This window comes from Pseudonaja textilis, chromosome 10 (genome assembly GCF_049901715.1).
Source record: "Pseudonaja textilis isolate UNSWEBS1 chromosome 10, rPseTex1.2, whole genome shotgun sequence".
In the NCBI taxonomy this organism is placed as follows: Eukaryota; Metazoa; Chordata; class Lepidosauria; order Squamata; family Elapidae; genus Pseudonaja; species Pseudonaja textilis.
This window is the reverse complement of record NC_141999.1, coordinates 11,148,876-11,174,523: the sequence shown is the minus strand read 5'-3', so window position 1 is coordinate 11,174,523 and position 25,648 is coordinate 11,148,876. Positions and strand designations below refer to the sequence as shown.

General features: G+C 44.3%; 1 protein-coding gene across 4 annotated transcripts; it reads left to right on the top strand.

Annotated features, from left to right (window-relative positions):
- KDF1 (keratinocyte differentiation factor 1) lies at window positions 1-24,048 on the top strand. Of its 4 annotated transcripts, none has more exons than XM_087939703.1 (5): window positions 1-106; window positions 8,481-8,552; window positions 9,812-10,898; window positions 14,928-15,008; window positions 22,794-24,048. In XM_087939703.1, the coding sequence occupies exons 3-5, from the start codon at window positions 9,833-9,835 to the stop codon at window positions 22,874-22,876; spliced, it is 1,230 nt and encodes a 409-aa protein (XP_087795829.1). In that variant the 5' UTR covers window positions 1-106; window positions 8,481-8,552; window positions 9,812-9,832; the 3' UTR covers window positions 22,877-24,048. The 4 variants fall into 4 exon arrangements, with proteins under 4 accessions (XP_087795829.1, XP_087795830.1, XP_087795828.1 ...); XM_087939704.1 differs by having other exon boundaries at window positions 64-106; window positions 8,486-8,552; XM_087939702.1 differs by having other exon boundaries at window positions 100-559; window positions 8,486-8,552.
- Window positions 24,049-25,648: the final 1,600 nt, after the last annotated feature.

Genomic DNA, 25,648 nt, shown 5'->3' with positions numbered 1-25,648 from the left:
CCCACCCCCCCCACCTCCCCGCCGCCCCAATCCTATCCCCGAGAGGGCTCGCCTGCCTTCCGGAGCGGCGTGTCCTTCCAGGCAGATCGTGCGTCACGTGGCCCAGGTAAAGGAGGGAGGGGCCCCAGACGCGGTTCACCTGGCTGGGCAGGTAATGCCAAGGCGGGGCTGGGGGGCAACGATTTCCCAGGAGGTGGAGGGGGGAGAGAGAAAGGCGACCCTCGGTGTCGGGGAAAGGTGAGCTCGTTCCCTCCCCAGGGAGACTCCGGAGCGGCTGGAGGCCTTCCGCCAGGAAGTCGAGGGCAGGCCTGGCCCAGGTAGCGTTTGGGGTGACACTTCCCCTTGGATGCTTCGCTCCCTTCCTCCGCCTGTGCAGCATTCCCACCCCCGGCTCAGTTTTTGGGGGACTCTTCCGTCGCTGCCCTTCTCCCCCCCACCCCACCCCCACCCCCGGAAGATCCCTCTGGGCAGGAGATCGGAGGCCAGGCCAACTCCGAAGGGCTCGGCCAGCGAAAGTTTGACATTTGCACCGCCGAGGGCTGCCGGCGCTGCGGACCAGGTAAACTCTTGTGTTTTGTCTTGTCTTGTGTAAAACTCAAGAAATGTTTTCAGCCCTCGCCTCCACCACCCCGCCAAAAAAATAAAAATAAAAATCCCTAAATTCGACGTCCTAAAGTCGGTTTGATCCCACGGCAGGCTTTCTATCTAATGAATAGGATAGGTTGCATTCTTACCTGTAGACAGTTTGTTGGGATCTAGGAGTTTAGCTACTCCGGGAATGGTGATGTACCCCCCAAAAAAGGGAAAGGGGGGAACGGTTCGACAGGCAGTTTAGTCTTGACAGGGAAAAATAAACAGCCCCCCCCCTTTTTTTTCCTGTCCAGATGTTTTGGACTTCAACTCCCAGAAGCCCCAACCAGCAGGGCCAGCAGCAAGGGTAGGGGTTATAGTTCGAAAAATCTGGAAGTCACGCAGTTGCCTTTCTTTCACAAGGCTGAGGTGCCTCTCAGGCCATTTCTTCAGAAGGGCTTCATTTGCATGTTTGATTAATGAATGTTATTGATTTGAAAGTTTAGCTAATCTGATGGAAGACTGTCTGCACACAGCTCTTCATAATGCTACAGGTCAGGCCAGATTATCAACACTCTGTAATATACTGTATGTATCCACCCACTTTCTTTTCAACCAGTGACTGGAACTTGATTTGAACCTTAAGTAGACCCCCACCTATACGTTTACAAGAGACTTCCTCAATAGAAAAGCCAGCTACTCAATCTTGTCTTTCCGTTCAGCAGAGTCCTGTATTAAAAGAGTTCAAATAATATATTCTTATTTTATTTACAAAGACAACATGACCAAAAAGAAGAGACACCTCTTCTCAAGTATTAGGTCATGGTTGATTATTGAGAAACATGGCTTTTTAATATTGGAAAAGTTGTGTGTGTCTTTTAGTAGGAGTAATAGGGGAATCAGAAGTATGATTGGGAAGTAACAGGAAATTAGTGATGGGTGGGGGCAATTCCCACAGGGAGTTTGTTAAAATGACACATAAGTCCATTCAAGTGATTTGGGAAAGGTTTGCAAATGTGAGCCAACTCAGATTTGTTCAACACAATATTGGTAAGTCACCTGTTTGTGTTCTAATGCAGAATATTAGCATGGAGGTTTATTATTCTTGGCTGTTATGCTTTGGACTTAACCTTTTAACCATATTAAGTGTTGTGTTACATAATGAAGCCTTATATCAGCCTCTTATGAAGTATTATTCTCAATGCACCTCCAACTTGTGAATGTACTCATTCCTTTCCTGTACAAAGAAATGAGATATTTATAGGACTATTCTACAAGAAGGAAAAAATCATGAATTTGTTCATCAGTTCACAGTATGAAAATAAATGTACTGCTGCCATCTAACACATTTTAATATGTTAGCCAGTCTGTAGCAAAAGCTTACAAAATATTAAATCCTATTAAAAATTTGGAAGCTATTGCCAGTCAATACTTTAATCCAAACAGACTATATAATGATTTAGTGTGATCCATGATTCTATTACATTTATATTTTATTATGAAATTTATTTCCTGCCCATCTCATATATAATGACCCTTGGGGGCTTACAACATAAAACATATATTTATATATTTGGTATGACCTAGAAAATATGGATTTATCAACGTTTCTTGATTAAAATGACCCAAACTCTGGAAAAGGGTTGACATTTGCAATTCTTTACCATGAAATCAACTGGACTAGAGCATTACTTCTCAAATAGATTTTCTCCTGGTCCGCTTTATTTGTTTGTATCCTACCTTTATTACTTTTACAAATAACTCAAGGTAGAAAACATATCCAAATAGGAGCTTTTTCCTCCTATTGTTCCCAAAACAACAATCCAGTGAGGTGAGCTGGGTTAGGGTTGGTGTGTGACTGGCCCAAGTCACCCAGCTGGGTTTCACGCCTAAAGCAGGATTAGAACTCATGTCTCCTGGTGATTGGCTCAAAGTCACCCAGCTGGCTTTTGTGGATAAGGTGGAGCTAGAATTCCCGGTCTTCTACTTTCTAGTCTGGTGCCAAACTGCACAATTTTGCATTCATCTAACTCAGGGATCCCCAAAGTTGGCAACTTTAAGACTTGTGGACTTCAACTCCCAGAATTGAAGTTGAAGTCCACAAGTCTTAAAGTTGCCAAGTTTGGAGATCTCTAACTAAAGGAAACCTAAGCCTTATTCGTGAATAGTTTGGTAACATCCACATTTTATTAATAGATTATTATATCACCTGAGCTTTGTTGCCTGTGTGCACACACGTTGAGCCTTGATGCAAAATGCTGATTGTCTTTAAAGCCTTCTCAACTTGAATGCGGCTATCAGACAGACCCCCCCCCACTTCCCCGAATTTTCCTCTGCAGGAGATTAAGCTAGCTCCCATTTCACGTTAAGCCATCGTTTCATCTCATGTAGCACATATGGAAATTCAGCCACCGTGGTTGCCAAACCATAATTATTGACTTAGTATGCAAGTGTGAAATTTGGCCTGTGTAAACCAGGACGCTAACTGATTTAACGTGCAGGATTAAAAGGAAAACCTGTGGCTGGATGTAAGAGCTGAACATGGCCCAAACAGCTTGTTCGGATGTGTTCACTTGTTTGGTGTCCTCAGATTGAGCTGTGATTGCTCTCACGCCACTAGTATAGAAATAACATTCAGTTGGCACCGCCAAGCAGCTTTTCTGTGTGTGTGTGTGTGTGTGTGTGTGTGTGTGTGTGTGTGTGTGTGTAGAAGGTGAAGAGTGAACCAGCTGGTCAGTGGTGGGGTTCAAAAAATTTTTACTACCAGTTCTGTGGGTGTGGCTTGGTGGGCATGGTGTGGCTTGGTAGGCGTGGCAAGGGGAAGGATACTGCAAAATCTCCATTCCCTCCCCACCCCACTAACCTGCTTTCCAGCTCCATTCTCCTGTGCAGGGCAACCAAAGAAGACCCAGCCAATCAGCTGGGACTCAATGGGAGGCGGAGAAGAGACGGGGGCAGGGCCAGTCAGAGGTGGGATTTGCCGGTTCTCCGAACTACTCAAAATTTCTGCTACTGGTTCTCCAGAACTGGTCAGAACCTGCTGAATATCACCTCTGCAGCTGGTCCTTCATGTCTTGGGAAAGCAATGAAAATGTTTCTAAACTGAAATTACGGTATTTCAGTTAATTCACTGTTGTTTAGCTCTGGTGCAAGAATTTTCTTCTTTGCCTCCTACATATGCAGGCTTGCATAATGGCCCGTTTCAAGCAGCATACATAACCCCGTCAACAGCATGCAATTGGTATGTCCAGATAATGTGCTAACCCTTACAGATATTCCTCAACTTACGACCACAATTGGAACTTCAACTTCCACCACTAAGTGAGTCATCATATGACCATGTCTGATTTTATATGACTTTGTTTGCCGCAGTTGTTAAGCAAATTACGTGACTCTGTCTACTGACTTTGCTTGTTGGGAGGGTCCTGGGACGGTCACAAATGTTGATCGTATGACCCTGGTAAACTGGAACCATCAGAAATACATGCTGGTTGCCAAGCACCCACATTTTGATCATGTGAGTGCAGGAAAACTTTGATCATAAGTGGGTGGATGAGTAAATAAGTCACTTTTTTTTAGCACCGTCATAAATTTAAATGATCCTTAAGTAGGTTGTTTATGGTTGAGGACTGCCTGTAGTTAACATGATGGCCTGGATCCCATAGCATGCTAAGATAATGCCTGTGTGTTGTCACAATGCTCTGAATCCACAAAGGATTAGGATCAACCTAGTTTGGCATATTGTGTGAATGTAGTCACTGCAGTTATATCACTAGTTTTGGAGATTATTTAGAAAATGGGAAATGTTTCAGAGTATAGTCTGATAGTGCTTTAAACCTACATGGTTGCTTAACTCTGCACCTCCATTAAATGTGCCCTTGGAGGATCAGGGTATTTGCTTAACTATTACTTTTTAACTGCCTCTGTTTGTAGGTGTTTTGCAGGCTGCTAGGTTCTTTGGATGCCCAAGTGACAAATATATTTTAAAATATCTCTCTTGCACTCCCCTTCCTGCCTCCAGATCAGGTTCTGTTGCCCTTTCACACAGTGCTGGAGGTATATGGCCCATAGTTCAGGAAAAGCAAGACAAAATACAACTGAGCAATAGGTAATGACTTGTGTGTGTATGTGTGTGTTTTATGTGCGTGTGTGTGTATAGAAAATCATCTCTGCAGTGGGGGTAGCTTTGGCAATCGATGTTGGAAGTGATTAAAAGGAGATGAGTGGATCAAATCTTCACTCTCCCCCAGAGAGCATTGCATTGCTATCATATAAGTGAGCCCTGTTTGAGCAGTGGTTAGAATGCAGTATTGCAAGCTAACTCTGCCCACAGCCAGGAGTTCGATCCTGACAGGTCTCAGGGTTGACTCAGCCTTCCATCCTTCCTTCCAAGGCCAGTAAAATAAGAACTCAGATTGTTGGGGGCAATTTGTTGACATTGTAAATTGCCCAGAGAGTGCTGTAAAGCAGTGGTTGCCAACTGGTGGACTGCGGACCACTGGTGGCTGCAAGAAAATTTTGGTGGTCTGTAGAGAAATGTCACCCCCAAAGCACTGTCCAAAGCAATTTATCCAAGCTGTGTGGGAACACAAGGCTGCGCCCCCCACATGGCCCCCAGGAACACAAGGCTTCTGTCCCTTGCATTGCAAACAACACGAAGTAGTGAGGGGAGGGGGGAAAGGGCAGAGGGGGGAACTTGCCCCACATGCCTGGACTGGCCACCAGGCTGCTTCTTTCAACTTCTTTCTTCTTCTGCTTATGGCTGCATGCAAGGAAAGCAGCAAAAGTCTTTCTTTCTCTCCCCCAAACTCCACCAGAAATGAGTCTTTGGGACCCTGCAAGGCATCCTGCTCCAAGAGGCTGCACCAGCAAAGACTCATTTCTGGCGGAGTTTGGGGGAGAGAAATAAAGACTTTTGCTGCTTCTGCTGCTTTCCTTGCACGAAGCCAAAAGTCAGTCAGTCTCTCTCTCTCTCTCTCTCTCTCTCTCTCTCTCCCCCTGAGAACAGAGCTGGAGATGGTATCCTGTGATCCCAAATAAAGAATGATCAATTTGCAGACAGAGACCCTGGGAAAATCCCAGAGACCCTGGGAAAATCCCCCCAAAAGTCTGCTGGAAAATCCCTCACCCCATTTTCCTACCAATCGATCGTTCTTTATTTGGGATCTCAGGATACCCTCCCCCCCACCCCCTGAGAACGGAGCTGAAAAGCAGGTTAGTGAAGGAATGTGGCTGCCTTGGAGGGGGTGGGGGTGTGAGGTACGTGTGTGTGAGGGAGGGAGGCAGGGAGAGGGGGGGGAGAGAGAGAGAGAGAGAGAACATCACTGCCAGCCCTCCGAGGTTAGATTGGATCTCTCTCTCTCCCACCAACGTGGGAGCCACTGTCAGTCAAAATTCATATTAGTTGTCAGCAGGATTTAAAATTATGAGTTTCGTGTTCCCTGGGGTCCACAAGGTTGGCCACCCCTGGTATAAATGATACCCCTCTGCTATTACCTGGATCTTGACTATCAATCAGAATTGCTCTTACAGGTCAACTTACAAGCCATTCATTTAGTGTCCGAAGTTATAACAGCACTAAAAAAAAGTGAATTATGACTAGTCCTCACACTTATGACCATCACAGCATCCCTATTGTTTCATGATCAGAGTTGACAACACTTGTCAACCAGTATATACTTACAACGGTTGCAGGGTCCCTGCAACGGTTGTCATCACCATTTGTGATTTTCCCAGCCTGCTTCTGACAAACAAAATCAATGAGGGAAGCTAGAATCACTTAACAACTGCACGATTCCCTTAACAACTATGGCAAAAAAAGGTCATAAAGTCAGGCACCATTCCCTTAACAAATGCATTGCTTAACAACAGAAATTCTGGTTCCAGTTATGGTCTTAGCTTGAGAACTACCTCTATTGAGTTACCTTACATGTTTCAAACTATCCCATGTGTTGTTCTTCAGCACAGGGGTCGCCAACCTTTTGGACCTCAGGGACCACCAAACTCCTAATTTTAAATCTCGCGGAGCAGAAACCCTGGGAAAAATTGCCCATCCCGTTTTCCTATCGATCAATCATTCTTTATTTGGGATTGCAGGATACCATCTCCAGCTCCGTTTTCGGGGGGGAGAGAGAGAGAGAGAAACTTTTGGCTTCATGCAAGGAAAGCAGCAGAAGCAGCAGAAGTCTTTCTTTCTCTCCCCCAAACTCCGCCAGAAATGAGTCTTTGTGAGACTTGTTGCACCAGCGCAGCCTCTTGGAGCAGGAGGCCTTGCAGGGTCCCAAAGACTCATTTCTGGCGGAGTTGGGGGGAGAGAAAGAAAGACTTTTGCTGCTTTCCCTGCGTGCAGCCAAAAGCAGAAGAAGAAAGAAGCAGCCCAGTGGCCAGGCAAAATGCGTGGGGCGAGTGGGGCAAGTTTCCCCCCTCACTACCTTGTGTTGTTCGCAATGCAAGCGACACAAGCCTTGTGTTCCTGCAGGCTATGTGGGTGGTGCAGCCTTGTGTTCCCACGCTACCTGGATTAATTGCTTTGGGGACAACAATTCTCTGCGGACCACCAGTGGTCCTCCAGCCCACTGGGTGGCAACCACTGCTTTAGCATATACCTGTACAGGCAGTCCTCAACTTACAACAGTTCATTTAGTGACTGTTCAAAGTTACAACAGCAGTGAAAAAAGTATCGTACGACCATTTTACACACTACCGATCTTTGCAGCATCCCCATGGTCACATGATCAAAATCCGGACGCTTGGCAATGGGCTCAAATTTATGAAGGCTGCAGTGTCCCAGGGTCATTTGTGACCTTCGGATCAGCAAAGCCAATGGGAGAAGCCACGCTAACTTAACAACCGTGTTACTAACGTAACAACTGCAGTGATTCACTGAAGAATTGTGGCAAGAAAGATTGTGAAATGAGGCAAAACTCAGCAACTGTCTCACTTAGCAACAGAAATTTGAGCTCAATTGGGGTCGTAAATTGAGTCCCATTTGACTCCCCGACATGTACAATTGAGTAGCGCTAAGCTAAACTTTCCCAGCTACTCTGAAGCGAGAGAAGGATTCTCCGCACATGGGCGGAGGAAGGTTGAGCATAACAAGCTGTTAGTGTAGCCCCGAGCCAAGAATTGGCCTTACGTCACAACAATCCAGTTTTTCTTAATAACCTTCTGTTATCCACCTACATTTTTCAAAGAAGAAAATCCAACCATAAGAAAACATAACCTACGAATAAGGCAACACATAAACTTCCACATAAACACATGAACACATAAACGTATGCAACACATAAATTTCCCGATGGCCGTTGCTTTAAATCATCAATGTAACATTACAAAAGTTGGCTGTTTCACCCCTTCTCAACCTCTGAAATGACAACTTTTGGCAAGGATCTCTGACACAAGCAATGCAGATAAGGATGGAAGATGCAGATAAGGGTTGCTGGCTTTACGATCACTGAATTCCTTTCCTTTGCTTTTTTGACGATTTCAACCCTGTGGCCAGCTCTCCCATTTGATAGGATGAGGCAACTGCTTTCGGCAGAGAGTTTTGGCTGCCATAAAAGGGCAACAAATACCTTATTTACTTAATTTATTCTCTCTTTTTTTTTTACTGGCAGTAGGCAGGACATCCTTGTGAAAATGACTAATATTTTAGGCTATATACACTCTGCGGGGGGAAAGAAAATATGCTCTGCTCGGTTTGAAGCCACAAATTATTTCACTTGATGTTTTGCATGGAGCCATTTTCTTCTTGAATTTTTCTTAACTATCTCATATTTTTTTCTGTGAATAATCTCTGGTTTGTTTCCAGATAGAAACTGTGCTGAGTCAGAGCCTCTCCGCCAAATCATTATATGATTTAATTATGTTATTCTGTTAATTCTCTTTTCCTCCCGCCCTCCCTCTTCAAGCACAGGGTCTTCTGTCATGGAGGAAGCATTTCCATAGATCCTCAGTGATTCCATAAGAAGGCAAAGAAAAAGGTAAAATAACTCAGAAAACAGGAAGAAAATGTAGGTGTAATGAAATGTGAGAATGACCTTGGGAGGGAGAGCCAAGATTGGACATCTGGCATGTCTACAGAAGGAGAGGAAAGTGGGAAAAGGAGGAAAAAGGAAGAAATACTTAGAGTCCTGTGAGACACCTTGTGAGATAGACAAGAGAAGAACTAGAATAGAATAGAATTCTTTATTGGCCAAGTGTGATTGGACACACAAGGAATTTGTCTTGGTGCAAATGCTCTCAGTGTACATAAAAGAAAAGATACATTTGTCAAGAGTCAAGAATCATAATGTAGAACACTTAATAATAGTCATAGGGTACAATAAGCAATTGAATCATACTAGGAAACAGTCAATATAAATAGTAAGGATACAAGCAACAAAGTTAGTCATACAGTCACAGGTGGGAGGGGATGGGTGATAGGAACGATGATAAGATTAATAGTAATACAGATATATTAGTAAATAGTTGGACAGTGTTGAGGGAATTATTTGTTTAGCAGAGTGATGGTATTTGGGGAAAAACGGTCCTTGTGTCTAGTTGTTCTGGTGTGCAGTGCCCTATAGCATCATTTTGAGGGTAGGAGTTGAAACAGTTTACATCCAGGATGTGAGGGGTCTGTAAACATTTTCACAGCCCTCTTTTTGACTCATGCATCCAGTTTTGGTTGCCACCTTGCAAAAAAGATGTTGAGACTTTGGAAAAGTCTAATATGTTTAAAGGCCTGGAGACAAAAAACATATGAAGAACGGTTGCAGGAATTTGGTACGGCCGGTCTAGAGAAGAGAAGGACTGGGGGTGACATGATAGCGCTGTTCCAGTATTTGAGGAGCTGCCACAAAGAAGAGGGGGTCAACCTATTTTCCAAAGCATCAGAGAAGGCAAGACGAGAAAACCATGGATGGAAACTAATCGAGGAGAGAAGCAACCTGGAATAAGGAAGAAACTTCCTAACAGTGAGGACAATTAACCAGTGGAACAGCTTTGCCTTCAAAAGTTGTGGGGGCTTCATCACTGGAGGTTATTAAGAAAAGACTGGACAGCCACCTGTCTGAAATAGTATAGGGTCTCCTGTTTGAGCAGGGGGCTGGACGAGAAGACCTCCAAGGTCTCTTCCAGCTTATCTCTTAGAAGGGAGCAATACAGGTCTTTATTCTATCACCATTTGGGTAGCTCTGATCTGATCTGATCTGATCGTATGTGGAATAATTCTCTCTTGTGTTTCTCCTCTTTCTGTCAGGTCTTTTAGGGGTGGTAAGTCATGCTGGGAAAGAAACAGAGGCCTTGCCAAAACATAAGCCATCTCCATCGGCCCCCTCAAGATGTTGCAATCCCACAGAAGATCCGTTCTCCTAAGTCAGGTGACATTAGCCTGGAAGTCTTTAACAGCTCTACTCCAGAGCTTAAATACATCCACAAGCTCAGGCGGGATAGAAGAGCCTACAAAGCAGATTCCCACGATTCCCACGGAGGGGAAGGAGAGACAAATACCTTCATCCCTAGAGCTGCAGAGAGCCCCCCGCCCCCATGCTGTCCCAGTCTTTCCCAGGTCTGGAACACCTCCAAAGCCATCTTCTGCTGCCTGATCACCTGTGGGAGCTGCTTCAAGGACTGCCGAGCCAGCATCTCCTACAACAGCACCCTGACGGAAGACGGGAAGAACCAGGAGTGCAACGGGCATCCCACTAGCAGTCCGGCCAACAGCTCCCCCAATGAAAAGAACGGGAGCCAAACTGGGAAGAGTACAATGGGAAGCAGCTTTAGCTACCCTGATGTGAAATTGAAAGGGGTCCCACTTTATCCAAACCGGAACCCCGGCTCTGCCACAGACTCTGATTCATGTTACAAGGAACCTTTGCCAGAGAAGTTCCCTCCACACAGCATTGAGAAGCAGCCTGCCCCTGCTAGCCACCGGAGCTCTGAGGAACATTATTCCTTCCACGAGTCCGATCTCGAGTTTGGTGAGCTGAACAGCTCCATGTCCAGTAGGGAGATCGACGGCCTCATCTTCAGGAAACTCACCGAGCTTTTCAGCGTCCACCAGATCGACGAGTTGGCCAAGTGTACCTCTGACACGGTCTTCCTGGAGAAGACCAACAAGATCTCCGACCTCATCAACAGCATTACTCAGGACTACAATTTGGATGAGCAAGATGCCGAATGTAGGCTAGTCCGGGGCATCATACGTATCAGCACACGGAAAAGCAGGGTCCGCCCCCGTGTCCCTGCCCCAAATCTCCCAGGTTCAGGGGAGATCACCAGCCGAGTCAACCCACTTCATGGCGGCAGTGAGACTATGCTGGCATCCGTCCTCCCTAGTGAAGAAGGTAGGCGTGAACTTCAGTTTTGGGAACATGCAGGGGTGGGATTCAAATTTTTTAACAACCGGTTCTGTGGCTGTGGCTTAGGTGGTGGGTGTGGCTTAGGTAGTAGGCGTGGCTTGGTGGTCATGTGACTGAGTGGACATGGCTTGGTGGTCATGTTATTGGGTGGGCATGACCAACTCAATATCACTCACATCGAGGCACGCATCTCCTCGCCTGGCCTCTCAAAACTGTGGGGATGCTGCAACAGTCGTAAGTGTGAAAAATGGTCATAAGTCACTTTTTTCAGTGCCACTGTAACTTTGAATGGTCACTCCACACAAGCAAAGTAGCAGCAAAGGAGGGGAAAACAAACTTCAGAGAGGTTCCTGAGACAGGAAGTCTAGTCCTGCCAAGAATGTCATAAGGGTTAACGGAGAGGCAGTTTCTGTCAGCAACACCAGAATGTTTCCTTCCTGCCTTCCATACAGGTAATTTCTTCTAACAACGGGTTCTCTGAACTGCTTACTATGTTAACAACCAATTCTAGCGAATAGGTGCAAACTGGTAGAATCCCACCCCTGGGAACATGGTACCAATTGGGGGAAACCAAACACACATCACAATTTGGAGTGCCATATATAGGGCAGTGCTGAGTACAGGTAGTCCTCGACTTACAACAGCTTGTTTAGTGACCGTTCAAAGTTACAGTGGGCCTGAGAAAAGTGACTTGTGACTGTTTTTCACACGACCATAGTAGCATGCTCGTGGTCACGTGATCAAAATTCAGATACTTGGCCACCAACTCGTATTTATGACGGTTGCAATTTCCCGGAGTCATGTGATCACCTTTTATGACCTTCTGACAATCAAAGTTAATGCTATATTGATATAGCAACAGAAATTTTGGGCTTGATTGTTGGTCGTAAGTGGAGGACTATATGTGTTACATGTGAAACACATCTAAGTCTTTCTCTTCTACTTCAATCAAATCTCTGTAAGGCATATGAATAGAAAAACTTCTCGGCATAACTTTTCACTAAAAATTACATCTTCCAGATCAGGGGTCTCCAACCTTGGCCATTTTAAAACTTGTGGGCTTCAACTCCCAGAATTCCTCAGCCAGCTCCAGATGTCCCAAAGGTGCTTTTTCAAGAGGCAGCTGGACTTTCTGTTTTTTTTTTTTCTTTGAAGATGTTTCACTTCTCATTCAAGAAGCTTCTTCGGCTCTGACTGGATGACTGAATCCTTCCATTCTCTATCACCCAGTCAGAGCTGAAGAAGCGTCTTGGATAAGAAGTGAAACATCTTCAAAGAAAAACCAGAAAGTCCAGCTGCCTCTTGAAAAAAAGCACCTTTGGGACAGCCATGACCTGGATGGCTGAGGTTCTTCAGAGACATCCTTCAGATGTGTTAAGCTACAACTTCCATTGGACTCAACCAGCACAGCTGATGGGAAAATCATAGGCTGCCATTTTGGAGATGCCATTTATTCGCAGGGTGCCATTTTGAGAGAGGCTAAAGGAAGCACATGACTTTAAGGGTGAGGCTGGCTGATCATGTAGCCCTCCACATTTCTCATGTCACACCTAGAGTAGCTGGGAGTGGGGTGCTATTTCCTCCCTGATCAAGTCAGCAATACCCATGTGGGGCCATTTGTTACCCTACATGCATAATCATTCACAAAATGATTCTTAGATTTCCCTAGCTTTATACCTAGACGTCACGTATGTAATTAAAGCACACTGCCTCAAATTCTAGGGGGTATTCATCTCAGTAGAAGACTGCTCTTTTCTGCAAGAAGGATTTTGCATATATTCAAAAATTATCACTTGCTTCCCTGGAATACAAAATACAACCTAGGAGAGCAGCAACGTTTCTGAACAGCTTTAGCTGTCTGGGTGAAAGTATCGTCCCACCACAAGCTATGGTGCCCAGGCAGAAGCTGGCATGGAATGCCTGGGACCAGGCACTGCCTGCATGGATCGAAATGATAGTTCAGAGAAGCAGTGATGATGGCAGCCCTGAGAGGAGGTGATGGCTGGGGGAGGCATGAATGGGAATATGGATCTCGAGGAAGATCTTTCATGAGGGCCTCATTCCAGAGGTGGTATTCTGGAGAACCGATAGCGGACATTTTGTGTAGTTCAGAGAACTGGCAAATACCACCCCTGACTGGCCCCACCCCCATCTATTCTCTGCCTCCCGAGTCCCAGCTGATCGCCTGGGTCTTCTTTGGTTGCCCTGCAAAGGAGAACGGAGCTGGAAAGCAGGTTAGTGGGGTGGGGAGGGAATGGAGATTTTGCAGTAACCTTTCCCTGCCACATCCACCAAGCCACACCACGCCACCAAGCCACGCCCACAGAACTAGTAATATATTTGAAAAATATTTGAATCCCACCACTTTTTCATTCCCCTGACAAAACAAAGGAAAACAGGGCTCTGTTCTCTCTGGCACCCCAAACAGAAATAGCCATGGAAACCTAGATTCCATATCTCAGTGATGGGGGTGAGCAGTTTTGCAACAGAGAACTGGGACGCTGTAGGTAACCCACCTCCCTCGGGATCCTCCAACACAGGAGATAAAACGTTCTCAGGCAAAGGGCAACAGACTGCAATGTTCCTTCCTCCCAGAGTAAAAAGGGACTGAGCCAGAGGTGGTGGCATTCTGACCAGTTCTGGAGAACCGGTAGTGAAAATTTTGAATAGTTTGGAATACCACCTCTGGCTCCCAACCCCATCTCATCTCTGCCTCCCAAGTCCCAGTTGATCAGCTGGGTCTCCTTTTGTTGCTCTGCACAGGAGAACGGAGCTGGAAAGCAGGTTAGTGGGGTGGGGAGGGAATGGGAATTTCCTCCTTTCTGATCAGCCTCCCTCCCCTGCCACTCCCACTAAGTTACACCCACCAAGCCATGCCATCCCACGCCCGCCAAGCCACACCCGCAGAACCGGTAGTAAAAAAGAAATTTGAATCCCACCACTGGGATCCCCAAGGCAAAACAATGATGGGGGGAGTAGGGCTGATCGGAGAGGAGGTTCGTTTAGGGTCCCGTGAAACATTATACAATTGAAAAGAAGGAATGGCATTTGAAGCTGCAGGCTGACTGTTGTTTTTTTGTGTGCTCTGAGAAGAAATGCCCTTCTGCAAAAAATACCCTTTTCCTTCAGCTGGGAACTACGCTTGCACCAGCAGACTTTTGAATGCTACCAGTACCAACCACAATTGGGACTGGCAACTTGGTCACTAATCAAAGTGGTCGCTGAGTGAAACCATATCTGTGCTGTTATGATCTTACTTCAGCTTTCCTTTGCTTTAGGAAATTGTAAGTGTGAGGTTTGGTTGCAAAGTTGCTTTTTATCACTGTTGTCACCATGTACGGCCCCTAAATGAGACAGTCACTAAATGAGGACTATATACAGGTAGTCCTTAACTTACAACAATTCATTTAGTGACCATTCAAAGTTATGACACTGAAAAAAGGGACATATGACCATTTTTCACCCTTATGACCATTGCAGCATCCCAGTGTCACGTGATTTACATTTGGATGCTTGACAACTGATTCACATTTATGACAGTTGCAATGTCCCAGAGTCATGGGGTCCCCTTTTGCAACCTTCTGACAAGCAAAGTCGGTGGGGAAACTTAACCACCATGTTACTAATTTAAGAACTGCAATGATTCACTTAGCAAATGTGGGGAGAAAAATCGTAAAATGGAGCAAATGAAGCAAATCACTTAACAAATTTCTCACCTAACAACATAAGTTTTGAGCTCAATTGTGGTCATAAGTTGAGGACTACCTGTGCATATTTTACAGTCCCATCTGGTGCCCACCCAGATAAACAGTTTCTTCCCTGGAGACCTTGAGTGGCTCAGGGAGCAAAATCTATTGCTCTTTGCAAAGCATTCTTCTGTCTGACATGCATAACTGATCCAACATTTTTGTCACTTTTGTTGACACCCTCGGGTAAATCCAGAAATATGTAACATGACTCACCTGAGTTGAGGCGTCTATTCAAATGTCAACCTTTCTGCTAACTGCCTTTCAGATCTACCTGTTCAGATATCGGTAGAAACTACAGCGGATATGCAAGCCAGAAACATGAGGCAAGGTATCTACAACGCAACAGGTGAGTTTTCTTGGCATATTTTAGGGTGTTGGGGAGCTTTGTTTGGGGTTTGAGGGTTTATGTCTGTTGGCCCATGGTTGCTTTCACAAAAGAAATGGGGCGATGGGAAAACTTACAAACATCTGCAATTTCACCTAGTGTAAGGAAGAACTAATGGGTTTCTACCAAGTTATTGCACTGATTTATACTGGATTGATTGATTGTGCCTTCAAGTTATTGTTAACTCCTGGTGATTTCCTGAACAAGGTCCCTGACCTTTTCTTGGCAGGATTTCAGAAGTGATTTGTCATTGCCTGTTTCTTCCTAGGGCTGAAAGACAGTGACTGGCCCAAGGTCACCCAGCTAGTTTCATGCCTAAGACAGAACTAGAACTCCTGGTCTCTCAGTTTCTAGCCCAGTGCCTTAACCACTAGATCATATTGGCTCTCTTTTTTAAAAAAAATACAGTGCAATAATAGTTATGTGTATTGGGAGAGTGAGACTGTCTTTCTGCATTTAGAAGGAAGTCTTTATCTGGCTTTGGTTGTAGAGAATTTACTGTCGCATTTTTGCAAGCTATGGTGGGCTGCTTCCTCTTCTCCATCTCATGCAATTATTTATCTGACCATTAAAGGTGACCTTCATTCAGCTAGTTTAGATGTGGAGGTAAACCCCCTACCCAAATTCCTAATGCATTTTATGTTGCTTTTGAGGTCTCTGGCCCATCCGGAATTATATACACAAAATCCTTTTTGGAGCTCACTGGAACAGGATAAAGCAATGGGGTAGTTCTGTTTTGCTTTATAGAAGTGAAGACCCGTGTTCCTTTGTGAAGACTTCAAAGCATTGTCAAAGTGAAGCTCCCCTTCAGAGCTTTGCACAGGCTTACACTATAGCACTCATGCTGAGCATCCAGGCAGATCTATGGGTATTGGCTATCATGAACTGAACATCCTTTTGGTGATCCAGCTGTGTCGTAATTCTCAAAAATGTGAGCCATAGAAGAGAATATTTATAGCTCAAGGTTGAACTGTGGGTTGATTTTCTTCCCACATATCAAAATATGTATTTCCTGATATTAACCCCATCAGGGCATAGATAGTCCCCTTTGGTAGATCCTGGGACACCTTCATTTGCAAGAATATTTTTGGTTCAGGGGTGAACTGTGGGGTCCTCGGTGCTCCCTGAGCTTGGTGGTTTTCTTTCAAACATTTCATTACCAAGCTAGGTAACATCATCAGTGCATTGATGATGTTATCTAGTGTGGTGATGAAATGTCTGCAAGAAAACCACCAAGCTCAGAGATCACCAAGGACCCTGCAATTTGAACCATGCCAAGAACAATTCCCTCCCTTCCTCCCTTTCTCCTTTTCTCTAACTAAACACCACTTGGATGAAACAAAGTTATAAATGGAATACTAGAGATGTCTAGGGAGATTCTCAGTCCTTCAGGTCATGGTTCTTCCAAAGGTGCTTTTTCAAGAGGCAACTGGACTTTCTGGTTTTTCTTTGAAGACGTTTTGCTTCCCATCCAAGAACCTTCTTCCGCTTCTTGGATGAGAAGCCGAATGTCTTCAAAGAAAAACCAGAAAGTCCAGTTGCCTCTTGAAAAAGCACCTTTGGGACAATACTAGAGATGGTTCAACATTGCTAATTAGTTCAAAGGTGGAACCAGTTATCTAAGAAAGTGGTATCCTCTGTCCATTGAATGTAGTATATTTAAGCATAGCCTGGATAGACATTTGGTAGGACTGCTTTGATTTAGTTCCCTAAACTGAACAAGGAATTGGATGACATGGTCTAATGGCCAGCTTTTCATTTCTGGGATGGCAAGGCTAGAGGATAAAGTCTGATGGCTTTGCTGTTGACTTCAGTATGTGTTTTGTTCGTGCATTCATATGACCCTTTAGTGTGAATTCTCTACGCATTCCTTTATCAAGGAACTCAGAAAAATGAGACACCCCATCAAACTTGGATAGATTTTCACTTGTTTCAATATAGAGTTCCCTCACCTTGACACTTGAAACTTCTGGTATAAAAGAGAGAAAGTTTGTGTATGGGCCTTCAATTATCTATTTGTTTATGGCCATGCTCACGATCATTCATGCTTTTTCACTCTCTCTTGGAATACTGCGATGCACTCTAAATCAGGGGTCGCCGACCGTTTGGACCTCAAGGACCACCAAACTCAAAATTTTAAATCCTGTGGATCACTAATATGAATTTTGACTGACGGTGGCTTGCTGACGGTTTCCCAGGGTCTCTGCAGAAAGCAGCAGAGACCCTGGGAAAATCCCAAACAAAGTCTGCAGGAAAATTCTGCACCCCATTTTCCTACTGATCGATCATTCTTTATTTGGGATCACAGGATACCGTCTCCAGCTCCATTCTCAGGAGGGGGAATTGAGAGAGAGAGACTTTTGGCTTCATGCAAAGAAAGCAGCAGAAGCAGCAGAAATCTTCCTTTCTCTCGCCCAAACTCCACCAGAAATGAGTCTTTGTAACACTTGTGCCAACGCAGCCTCTTGGAGCAGGATGCCTTGCAGGGTCCCGAAGACTCATTTCTGACAGAGTTTGGGGGAGAGAAAGACTTTTGCTGCTTTCCTTGCGTGCAGCCAAAAGCAGCAGAAGAAAGAAGTATAAAGAAGCAGCCTGGTGGCCAGGCCCGGCGTGTGGAGCAAGTGGGGCAAGTTTCCTCCCCTCCACCCTTTCCCCCCTCCCCTCACTACCTCGTGTTGTTCGCAAGCCTTGTGTTCCCAAGGGCCATGGGGGTGACATTTCTCTGCGGACCACCAAAATTTTCTCGCGGACCCCCAGTGGTCCCCAGCCCACTGGTTGGCGAACACTGCTTTAAATGGAGCTGCCCTTGAAGACTATCCATAAATGTCAGCTGGTCCAGAATGCAATGATGGGGCATCAGTCTTCCTGTGTAACGTCTCTGCTTTAGAAGCTGTGCTGGTCACCAGTTTTCTTCTAGGAGCAATTCAAAATATCACTTGCCGCAGCGGTGGGCTTCAAAAATTTTAGCAAAGGGTGCTCTGCCCAGTTGCTGGATGGGCGTGGCCATGGTGGGCGTGGCCTAGTCGGCCTTCTGCACCATGACGGGGGGGGCGTTTTTGCCCTCCCCGGCCTCCGGAGGCTCTCTGGAAGTCGGAAATGGACACATTTCTGGCCTTCCCGAACTTCCGGGAAACCCGTTTTTCACCCTCTCCAAGCCTCCCTGTGTGCCCTGCACTTACCTGCATCCAAAACAGGCAACCTGGGGACTCCTGGGAGGGGCAGGGTGGGTGGAGCCAGCCAGGAGTGGGATTTGGGGCTTCTCCGAACTGCACAGAATCTTAGCTAGGGGCTCTCGCAAACCCCTGCAAACCCCCAGCAGCCCACCCGATTGTCCCCTTTAAAGCCTTTCAAAGTTTAGGACCTGAATATCTCTATTTCTTTCGGTGGCATCTGCCTGTCTAATAAGATTTGGAAAAGTGTGTGATTCCCAAATCTCTCTTTTAAAGGACTGGCATCTTCAGGGACTACAGCCTCAGCCACAATGTCCTTTGGAATAGCACGTAGATACCCTGAAAACGTATGACACCCCCCCCAACCTGTTGATTTTTAGAGATCCATCCCAAATGTGGCTTTTTAAGACTACCTTAGACAGGGAGTGCCCATTGATGTAATTCTGGACATTGCTTTGGTTGTACTGCATGTGCTGGGATTTACTGCTTTGGGGTATTAAAAGAACACATAACTATGTGCCAAGAATATTTTTGAGCTACCTTTTAATTTAAGCCCTCATAAACTTCTGAAATAGCACAGACATAATGATTATTTATTTATTTATTTATTTCTATGTGACCACCTATCTCACCAAGCGACTCTGCAGTGAAGGAAATTTAAAAAATAGAAGAGCTAAAATAATACAAACATTAAAATATAGGGTAACTAAGAATAAAGCATTCGTGTAGGCAAATGATTTAATTTAAACGATACAGATAGGAAAGACAGCTATGGAAATTTTGCCCTAAATAAGACGGCTCTGGGTTAGGTCTTTACTAAGTTATTTATTTATCAAATTTATATGACCATCCATTTCATGAAAAGTTATTCTAGGCAGTGTACAATAAACAAGGGATAAAATCAAACATGTTAAACACGGTCATATTGAAACACACAAACAAAACATTTGATCAGCAAGGAGCCATCTCAAGAATCATATATCCCTTGTTGCTCTGGTTGTTAAGTGAATCATGGAGTCATTAAATAAATCCAGCTTTCCTCACTGACTTTGTTTGTCAGAAATGCCCTGGGAAGCTCATAAATAATAATCACAAGATCACAGGATGCTGGAACCATCTTAAATACAAGCCAGTTGCAAAGTGCCTGAATTTTCATCATATGAGCATAAGGACAATGCAATGGACATAAGTGTGAGGATTTGGCTGTAAATCACTTTTTTCAGCGTCATCATAAATTTGAACAGTTATTAGACAAATGGTCATAAGTTAAGGATTACCTGTAGCTATCATGACATGCAAAAATATTAGTTTTGAAATCATGGTTGACTGGGATATTTGCCTGTTCATTCGAAACAAAATAAACAACTCAAAAATGAATTAAATCCATTTGAATAATTCTAATACTGGGTCTTAACCATGAACAAGTGCCCATATACACAAATAACTAAACATAACACAGTTTGTAATATATATATATATACAAACTATAAAATGTAATATTATTCTTTTCCTGATAGCCGTGGAGAGAGGCAAATGGTATTCAAGGTATGAACATTTTGTCCTTGGCTTGCTGTAATGAGGTGCTTCAGGTTTTGCTGGCTTCTGATGTTTTTTAAGGCATCTCAGAGCCTTAAGGGCTAGGAACTTGTCGTGGCTTTTTAATGCCATCTGAAATTCTCCAATTTCTAAATTATGTTATTCAGTGCCTGATAACCAAAACATTCAAGGGAAGGGGGAGGGTGTTGTAAGAATAAATGAATATAATTATGCATTATAAACTGTGGCCTTTAAGGGAGACTATTGTGCCAACTGGGAAGTAAACAATCCTTCAGATTTTACTAAAAGGAAGAATCTAGCCCTCATGGCTGCTTATTTCTAAGAGGGCTCATTGCTTGCCTGGGACTCTGAAAGGTTTCCGTGTTACTACAGTATATTCCTTTTCATAAATATATTTCCCCTTTTAAAATGATTGAGAGAATGCCTCAGCAGCGTGGGGGCTTATATAGCTTTTGTTATGGTCCTGAAGCCACCCCAATGAAGTCAGGTGAGTAATAGAGCAGAGCGAGCATAAACAACAAGGCTCAAACCTGTGTAAAACATATAGGTATATGATCAGCCAATTAGCTAATTCTAAACTTCCGAATTCGCTTTGCGCATTCAGATTGAAGTCAGGGCGCAGTCTTCATCAAAAGCCTTCTTTTAGCACACCCCAGGGTTCTTCATTCCAAGTAAATGGAAAAACAATTTTGCCATTCACGTTTCAACTACAATTGAACACAGTCAGAAAATAAGCAATGGATTTTGGTTTTTTTTTAAAAAAAATAGAGATTAAAAATTAATAAGGAAAAAATAATTTTAAAAATGGAATGTATTTTTTACTATTGCCCCTTGATATAGGGCAAAATAGAACAAGAGGAAAGGATTCTAATTATTGAAACCATCATTTTTAACTGTGTTTTATCTAGCTGTAAGTATTTTGCCCAGTCCTGTTTTGAAAAGAAGTCACCGTCCCAAGTGGCTGTTTTACACCTTACCTACTGCCTCTTTGGGGAGTTGAAGCACTTTATGCTACATCAGGGCTCTTCAAACTTAGCAAGTTTACAACTTGTGGACTTCAATTCCCAGAATTCCTGAGCTAATATGACTGGAGGAGGAATTCTGGGAGTTGAAGTCCACAAGTCTTAAAACTATCAAGTTTGAAGATCTGTGTGCTACATCAACAGTGCTCTTTAGCTAGGTTTGAAGGACATGTAATCATGATAAAGGGGGCAAAACATTTCCCTGTTGTTCCCAAGAGAATCACAGGCATGTCTTCATGTGCTTCCCAGGAGTTGAGACCAACTCCTCCACTATTTCTATTCTCCACTATTTCTAGAATGGCTTGGTTGAGCTACACCCTCTCAGCTCTCAGCTGGACGTGGGAATGGCTGGGTGAATTTCTTTGGTTTAACATGGGCTCTTGGGGCAGGTATAAACAGGGCTAGATATCCATAACTGCAGTGTGGTTAAAGTTGGCTGAGAATGTGCGCTTGTCATCTGTCTGGTTTTCAAGGCTACATCCTGCTCTCTTGGCTATCTATAGAGATATATGTACAATGGGAGGTTGATGGAATGCGGTTCAAGGTCTTGGAGTTTTTAAGGCTGTAGTGTTCTTTCTCTTGACAAGCAGAAATGGGATTTTGAAAATGCTGAGAAGGATTTTTCTTTTAAACAAAAACAAGAAGAACCATTTTCTCAGCATCCCCAATTCTTGAATGCAGCGCATGGATTACACTGCTAAAAGAACAGAAACCAAGGAAGGAACTCTATATCTTTCTTGTCCATTATTTCAACTGTTTAAATTTGTTGGAATTTGTAGCATTTGACTTTTTTCCCTCCCCACTTGCATGGGTGGCTTCCTGTCCTGTTGTGTGTGGATGCGTGTGTGGATGATTTAAAAAGAATTTTATGTGAGATGAAAAAGTTACAAAAACAGAGAAAAGAAGAAGAAAAAAAAAAGAATGGGAAAAAGTGAATGTCTGCAGAAAGCAAAGAAAGAAAAGATATTTAAGGAAGCCATGTCTGACCTCCTTTTTAGCACTTATAAACCTGATAGTTACCATCTAAACCCTCGCAAACGCCATATCTTAGTTCCCTCCTTCTCATAAACAACCCATTTTAATCAGTGAATCCCAAAATCAACAGTTCATATGCATCCATTTCCAGCACTTCCTGTCTTATTTTGCAGGGAGGGGGGAGCAGCTAAAAATTATAGCAGTGTCACATGTCCATTCTACAACAGTCGTCTTCACGTTCTAGATTGTAAAAGAGTTTTATGCAAATCAGTACAGTTTTCAAATTATTCACAAAATTGAGACATTTTCATTGGGGCGTGGGAATTATATATGCAACCGCGGTTACAAAATATTGTTCTATCTTATCCTTTCGGCATGCTTTATCCAGGGGTGGGATTCTACCGGTTCAGACCTGTTCTATATAGAACCGGTTGTTATGATTCTGCGCAGTTCTGAGAACTGGCAAATCGTGCCCCTAGCTGGCCCCACCCATCCCCTCCCTGCCCGGTCAATCTTTATCGTGCATGCGCAGCATCACGTGCATGCCCGACATCGATGACCGCATTCTCCCCCTCCCAGTCACTCCTTAAGGTTTTTTTTTCCTCCCAACGACCAGCTGTTCCGATGATCAGCTGTGCCGGCATCCCCCTCGCTGTCTTACTACTTCGTCCACGGGGCTTCCCTGAGGCCCAGGAGGCAAAGGGGGGCTTGCAGGCGGGGCTGCGCCCCCTGCGCTCCATTCTTTGCCTTCCTGGGGCCCAGGGAAGCCGCCTGAGAGCAAAAATGCACCCCCTCGGGAGGCTCCCCTGAGGCCCAGGAGGCAAAAACAACAATGGGGGAGTGGCGTATGCTGCAAAAAAAAGAGAAGAAGCCGCACCCACCCAGTCACATGGCCACGGCCACCTAGCTACGCTCACAGAACTGGTTGTTAAAAAATTTGAATCCCACCCCTGGCTTTATTCTAACTTTTATTTCTTGTTTGTATAACTCTTTGCTTCCTGTTTCCTCCCGTTCCTTTGCAGGATCCCCATTAAGTAGAGGGTCTTCTTTCCAAGATACGGAGACAGAGTCCTCTGGAGCCCCTCTGCTTAGAGTGTATTGCTGAGAAACGTGGACCTGGCAAATCCCCAGAAGCAGTGAGGCCTTTAAGTCAGCCTCACTTAGAGACCAGTTCAGAAGCGATGGACAACGGAGTCTGATGCAAGCCATTCTCAATTGTGCCTTCCAAGGAATACTTGATTTCTCTTGCCATTTTCCAAGGTTGACCCTAGTGTAGACTTGCTTTAAGGTGACCGTTGGTGCTTTTTGACAATTTCCTAGGCCCAGGGGTCTCTGACCTTGGCAACTTTCAGACTTGTGGACTTCAACTCCCAGAGTTCCTTAGAACTTCTCAGTTGAAGTCCACAAGTCTTAAAGTTGCCAAGGTGGAAGACCCCTGGCCTAAGTCCACAAGCTTTGCTGGCTGAGGAATTCTGGGAGCTGAAGTCCACATCTTAAAGTTGCCAAGGCTGGATACCCCTGTCCTAGGCAATGTTGATCTCTGCTTCAGAAGTGAACAGAAATGATGTAGCAGTTACAGCTTTTTGCACATATCCTTTCCTTCATCCATTCTGCTCTCCCCTGACCCTTGTCAAACAAGAACTGACCTCTGCATTTTCTTTTCCACAATGAAAAAGATCTTTCTTCTGCCTATCAGGCTTATTCATCCAACAGACTTATCTGTTACTGATTTGCCAATAATTTTCTCATTTGGAATTCAGACTTGATTGTTCTCATGCAATTCCTCTAGGCCTTAAAATATCCACTCTTCATTGTAAATAGTTCACCAGAACTCTGACGATGAGACGTTGTTGATTTAGGAATATGACAATTCCTCTGTTGAAATCTTCAGAAACTCTTGCTGTCTTTCCTGTAGTTTAATTTTATTCTTTTTTCTTTTCCCCTGCCTCATTTGAACCATGGGGGGTGCCTAGATTGGAAATGCAAAGTTTGAAAGGGAAGCTGTTACTGCGTCTTAGGGTATTTTGATTCCTACTGTGCTTTGGTGGTGTTATTTTTTTAAAGCAAATAAAATTATATTTAAACAATGAATGTTGAAAAGTCACCCCCTTTGTCTCATACAAAGGGGCTAATTTAATGGCTAAACATGGTGAGAGCTGTAATTCCAACAAAACTGGAGAACACACCAGATACGAGAAAGATAATTTAAAGGATGGCATCTGAAGAAAGGAATAAAATGCTCTCCTTTTTTTTTGTAAATAAAGATTTTGCACAGCGCTCTAGTGGTTGCTTCTGGCTTCCACTGGGAAATAAAATGTGACTCATGTATATAAAAATGTCATTTGGCATCAACAGTATCGCTATAAAGAAGTGAAGTATCATTAATGTGATCTTACTTGAAAGTTGTTTAAGAAATATTGCCTGGTTCTTTCTCTACCAAAACGATACAGCCCATAAAATGTGTCTTACAGGAGCAAACTAACTCTAAATAGTCTAACATGTGGTTTTCCTGATGTAGGAGGTCTATGGCTAGTTGACTTCCTCCTTGCTTCCTACTTGTTGGTATTTAGAGGTAGATCATCTCATCCCGTTTTGGGGCCTTCTGGGCCTCCGGGAAGCCTCCTGGGGGTGCGTTTTTGCTCCCAGGAAGCTTCCCTGGGGCCCAGGAAGGCAAAAAATTGAGAGGGCGGGGGGTGCTGCACCTCCCTCTATTTTTTGCTTTCCTGGGCCTCAGGGGAGCTTCCTGGGCGAAGCAATAAGTAAGTGAAGGGAATCCTGGCACAGCTGATCATAGGAACAGCTGATCGTCAGAAGGGGGGAAATACCTTAAGGAGTCACTAGGCGGGGAAGAATGCAAAAAGCTATGTCGGGCATGCACGCAATGTTGCACATGTGTGATAAGGATTGATGGGGAGGGGAGGGGGGAGGGGCCATCCAGGGGCACGATTTGCCGGTTCTCTGAACTATGCAGAATCATAACAACTGGTTCTATAGAATTGGTCCGAACCAGTAGAATCCCACCCCTGCCTTGAAAGGGATTTGACCTGTGAACATCTTCATTGCCAGCAATTCTTAACACATTTGAAAATACTGTAAGACAGTCAGTAGTCGTTCCAACTCATCAGTAGAAGCTAGCAAAGAACGGCATTCAGTCGCTATTTCTCTTCATCCATGCTTTAACTCACGTTGCATTATTGCTTGGAAATTTAAACAGCTGAATGGTTAGCTAAATGTCTATGGAGATTCTCAGCCATCCATCTTCATGAGCTAAAGAAACTTCTTGGATGAGAAGCAGAACGTCTTTGAAGAAAAACAAGGAAGTCCAGTTACCTCTTGAAAAAGCACTTTTTGGACAGTTGAATGATTACTGTGAGGAGAAGATGCAAAATAACAAAGCTGCTATACTTCTTTGCACTTGGAAGACCTTACCTTGCCTGACTCTTTTAGGAAAGGGTAAGAGGAGCTAACATGAACTTAGGAAGCAGATGAGTAAAGTTTTCACCAGTGGGAAAGCAGCCCACTCAGAAACCCTGCAGGATTCATTGTTTGCAAACGGAAACATTACTTTGGGGGGGGGGGGGTATTTAAGATCACTGCAGCTTCATACCTAAAGCGAGATTAGAATTCACAATCATCTGGTTTCTAGCCTGATGCTGCTACACCAAGCTGGCTCTGTAATGTAGCTGGGCCAGAAATAATTTGATTCTAGCATCAACACAGACAATCATATGGTATTGTCTGCTACTTCTGGAGTGATGGATAGATTGCTATTTTGGTTTGAAGATTTGGAGGTGATCAGTGCCAATTATTTGCAGGGCTGAACTGGGGAAGGATGCTGGACCCTACACTTCTCCAGAGAAAGTCAGAAACCCACAAC

What these genes read in the sequence shown, in the direction of transcription:
- KDF1 (XM_087939703.1), top strand. Translation starts at nt 9,833, where the DNA reads ATGCTGGGAAAGAAACAGAGGCCTTGCCAAAACATAAGCCATCTCCAT. An exon ending in CGTCCTCCCTAGTGAAGAAG is followed by an intron (nt 10,899 to 14,927) that starts GTAGGCGTGAAC and finishes ACTGCCTTTCAG; the next exon opens with ATCTACCTGTTCAGATATCG. An exon ending in AGGTATCTACAACGCAACAG is followed by an intron (nt 15,009 to 22,793) that starts GTGAGTTTTCTT and finishes GTTCCTTTGCAG; the next exon opens with GATCCCCATTAAGTAGAGGG.